Source organism: Pecten maximus, chromosome 14, assembly GCF_902652985.1.
Source record: "Pecten maximus chromosome 14, xPecMax1.1, whole genome shotgun sequence".
Lineage (NCBI taxonomy): Eukaryota > Metazoa > Mollusca > Bivalvia > Pectinida > Pectinidae > Pecten > Pecten maximus.
In genome coordinates, this window is record NC_047028.1 from 9239631 (window position 1) to 9244597 (window position 4967).

Sequence of the window (4967 nt, forward strand, 5' to 3'; positions counted from 1 at the left end):
AATTACAAAAAAAAAAAAATAGTAATATTAATATAAAAACCTTTTGCTAACGGGGGCATCAATAACACTATTTATTTAGGCGATTTTATTACACTGTTAAAACAACGCCGGTATTGCTTTAAGACTACTTTAATGACATGATTCTTTACCTGATGTCACCAGTGAACTGAATACCTGGAAAATCACTCCCGGATGTTTGTGTGAACTCACTCCTAGTAAACAGAAATGTTGTGTACAACTTCGCGGTCTACTGAACATCTACAATGGAGTCCCTGAATTCCTTTATTTTTGGCCTGGCTTGCATACAACTGTATATACAAGTATCATTAGATAGAAACAAATAACAACGTACAGTTTTATTCATGATTTGATATGTACTACGCTTAAATTCATATTTTAAGATGATATTGGCTTGTAATTAACACGAGTGTATTTTATGCAAATTGTGTCACCTGTAACCACACACTGTCATGTCTTGTCAAGACGGGAGGACCGGGCCGGGGGGGGGGGGGGGGGGGGGGCACACATACTTAGTCTAATGACAAGGCTTGACATCAGTGCTGTAATATTTTAACTGATCGAGCATCATATATTTAATTCTTCTGGGAAATAAAGACTCCGTTTGGTTGAATTACGTCATGGCTGTAACGATCATTGATTTCATAATGAATCCACGTCACGACTGAATGCGCAGGCGCAGGCTTGCGCAACGGTGTAAAATATAGCCTATAAACGGGACCGCCTCACTATGATCTGTTAGACAGTTTGTGGAGGGCTCTCACACTGGCTGGTAAAGATGGTATCCAACGTAACAATTGTTTCTGGCATTTCGGCTGTAATACTTCTCGTTATACAAGCAGTATCAATAGCGACACCCAACTGGTTCGTCGTTACTTTATCTGGTAAAACAGTTCTACAAATCGGATTATTCGCTGTATGCGTACCAGACAAAGAATGCATTCCGTACGGAAAGTACATGTTTGAAAATGACGGACCGTCTAGTAAGTATAGCTTGTTTATTAATGACGGACCGTCTAGTAAGTATAGCTTATTTAATAATGACGGACCGTCTAGTAAGTATAGCTTGTTTAATAATGACGGACCGTCTAGTAAGTATAGCTTGTTTAAATATACTGATCTATAATTTCATTTACCGACTGACTAATCGACCAATCTACGAGACATCAGACTATGTATTTACACTGTTATGATTGGATAACTGCCCCCAACTAACAAAAATGTTTTAGGAATTATTTTTACCCTTGTCTCTGAAATATATTGGATTTTTTTTCAAAAACATGGCATCGGTATGAAAATTGATATGATATCGGTATAAAATTATGCATGACATTGATATAAAATGTACAAATGAGATTGGTGTAAAATTTACATATGACATTAGTGAAAAAACATTCACACGGCAATGATACAAAACTAACACATGACATTTATATCAAACGTACACACGACATTAGTGTAAGACTTACCAATGGTATTTTTGTTGTTGCAGTGAGCTACATATGCTTTGTGGGACTCAATCTGCTGGGATGCTTACTCAATTTAGTGTTCATCGTTACTGGTATAACACAAGCCGTCTCATCAACTCCTCGTCCCGAACGTTCCTTCATCCAACGGCAAGCTGTATTGTGGTTCTTCTCGGGTAAATACACTGCAAGAATTATCTTTTTAGTGGTATTTATTTGGTTCTTTATAATGATTGTTAATAAAAATATTTAATCAATGTAAAAATTATCTGAAAGGTTTCGATTGAATAAATTCTTGTTAACTTGTACAGAAAGGTAACATATAAAGATTGGTTTAGATAATAAATTGGCCTTTCGATGGATAGGTTAATTATTTGTCTGGTTCAATCTTTATAATTGAACTAAAAAGTATAAATTTTCATTGCAAAAATGAGTTGTGTTTGATTTACAACTTGATCAAGGATAATGATATATTCAATGGGCCGTTGATTGCTAAGCACATGCTGTGTGTGCCAGTGGCCGACTTCAGAATGGCCAACAATGTCTGTATAAGGAAGAGGAGTTTTGCTTATAGTTAATATTTCCAGAGACATACAGTATATAGAGAGATTGGCAGCTCTCTATGTGCCCTTATGTCTACGTGGTGGCCTCTAACCTTCCCACAATCCTTTGCGGTCGCTCGGTTCATTCTTCTCCTGACGCCATATTGGAGAAAACTTGAAAACCAGACACAAAATTATCAATAATTTCTATTTGAAATCATCACCAAGATCCAATGATGTGCTTTAATTGTATTAATATTAAAGTGCAGAAGTGTCATCAATATGAAATATAACACAATTTGCTGTCAAAGTGGTCACGAATAAAGGGCAGCCACCACTTCTACGGGAACTATATATGTCTCTGATATTTCAGAATAATTATTTGATATCCTCAGTTTTATAATATTCTCTACTTTCAGCTGCATTTCTGCTCGCTGCCGTGATTTGGATCTATGTGTCCTTGGCTGCTAACATGGAGAAATATACTTTAAACTCGTCGGTGTCGGTGGATCCAGGCTACTCCTTAATATTAGGTTGTCTTACGGGCGTGTCGTATCTTATAGCCGCCATCACTCTCACCGGCCTCGCCCGTCGTCTGCCCGTGCCTGCAGTGCCGACCACCGGTTTTTTGGTAAATGGGGCCCCTCAGGTGCTCGTAATGCAGACTGATTCCAGGGGTTATCCGCCTGTCGGTAACGCCGGATACCCTCAAAACGCCACAGCAGGATTACCTACCAACCCTGAATACGGGCTACCACAGGATCACCCCTCATATGGATACAATCAATGATAAGGTCAATGTGCCATTAACTTGTTTTAATCATTGATTCATTAACTTGAGCAAAGAAATGCTTCAAATTGACATTCCTCTTAAAGGACATCACGGTAAACCATTATTTGTGCATAATTCACCCATATAACATCAGCAAAATAGTTTCATATGTCATTGGACATTATATATATATATTGTACATCTATACATTGTAATAAAGCCATTAACATTCAATACTTATATCATTGACTATTTGGCTATGAATTAGTTCAGATTCTCTCGCGGCGAAACCATGCGAATGCACATAAACTGAATTTGTTTCTGAAAATGATTATGATATCTAAACGTACATAAATTGAATTTTTTGGAAGTGCTTATTTTGTAGATGTCACTGTAGTAATATGAATATATTATGCCATTCTTATATGATATCCAAATAAAAAAAAAAATTGAAAGAACAAGAAAAACGTGATTTTCAAAATATTTCATTGAGAATTTGAAGACCATCGGCCCGTGATACAGTTTGCACAGTGTATATAATTTGCGTAACATCAAAGGTAAATAAATTATAGATAGCATATCATGTGATTACCTTCATATCTCTCAACCCGTCATTCATTGGCTACAGGGAAGTATGACTTTGAAAGCTAGATGAATACACTGACCTATATTTTTTTTTTGTTAGAAATATAGTTATTACATTTACATAATGTTCAAGTTTATACTCGTGTCTCAATTTGTCACATAATGGACAATTAAGTAAATAATATTCATCTTCTTATCATTTTTGTATGTGTTATACTTGAACAAATAATAATTATGCACAAGTAGTCTGTCTTCCCGACCCTTTTCAGTTATTAAACCATGACATTACACTCAATGTCTAGTGACAGCATTCATGTGTACCTTGTTTTTGATTAATACATGATATTTTCCCGGTTCAATGAAACCCTTAGCCTTTTTATAAAATTTCAGTTTACTTTTGTTTCATATCCCAGAATTCCGTTCTAGAATATATGTATCCTTCATCCTCTGAGTAAAATTGCTCAGAAAGCTATTTTACATCGCCAACTTCTCGATAAATTCAGGCATAATGAAATACAAATTTATATGATAAATCCATGATATTTACATCCCATGTTACGCTACGTACATCATGTTACTGTTATATTATATTTGTGCAGTAGAACCCGCAATAAAACAAAGAATTTTTTTGAGTAATCAGTTCTACACACAGCTTGCCCCTCCTAAAAATTGTGCATTCTCCAAAACTTTTAGGCAATTGTTAACAATGTTATTAACGAATACCCATTATATCTGACAATGATATACCTCTATAATTATCTGTAAGATTTCCATCGCATTTTCACTATTTAATGCTCATCTGATACTTTGTTTACATTCAGTTGAGGGATTGTTTTGTTGTTGTTTTTCCTCAGTGGATATATCGGCATCAAATATGCCATGTTTTATTCATAATTGGAATATTCATTCAGATCATCATTCACATTACTTAGGCAATAGTAAGGAAACAATAATTGAACCATTGTTCCTCTATTCAAGCTTTTCGTCTTCTTCCTGTTTTATTCATTAAAATCATACACTTCATCAAGGTCTTTACTGCGGCTTCTGAGATTAGATTTCATATAATACTGACGCTAAGTTCCTGTCTGCAATTATCTACAGAAAATCTTACATTTCTTGTATATGCACGATCTTTCGGAACTTTTCCCTCTAACTTTCTTAGAAAGTTGATGTGTTCGTTCGACTTCCACATATCCATCACCACCAGCCCCCGCCAGGAGTTTACACATAAATTTTCGTATCGTTTCTTCGCCTTGTTTCCTGTTTTTTTTTTACTGTGTTTCTTCTCCGTGACAATGTCTTCCAAAAGTTCTATTTTATTGCCGAGGACTTCATTTTCCACCCTAAGATTATCAAGTTCCTCCTTGAAACTGTCCCATACATATAGTATTTTTTGTTTCAGGTCTCTAGTGAATTCTGTAATCATTTTTGAGATTTCTTCCAACTGTGGCAATGAACGTGAATTATCAACGTTCATTTCTTTTGAGTACAACACTATTTTGCCACCCCAATAAGCCAGTCTAGTTTTCAACTTCCGGTTTCGAACCTCCTGAACAACTGTATTATTCTCTTGTGTTTTTACGG

The 4967-nt window shown here is 35.6% G+C and overlaps 1 protein-coding gene across 1 annotated transcript; it reads left to right on the top strand.

Moving 5' to 3' along the window:
* The first annotated feature begins 747 nt into the window (after positions 1 to 747).
* On the top strand, positions 748 to 3693 carry LOC117342858. The gene is made up of 3 exons (XM_033905138.1): positions 748 to 1001; positions 1511 to 1660; positions 2446 to 3693. The coding sequence occupies exons 1-3, from the start codon at positions 797 to 799 to the stop codon at positions 2814 to 2816; spliced, it is 726 nt and encodes a 241-aa protein (XP_033761029.1). The 5' UTR covers positions 748 to 796; the 3' UTR covers positions 2817 to 3693.
* The last annotated feature ends 1274 nt before the right edge of the window (positions 3694 to 4967 follow it).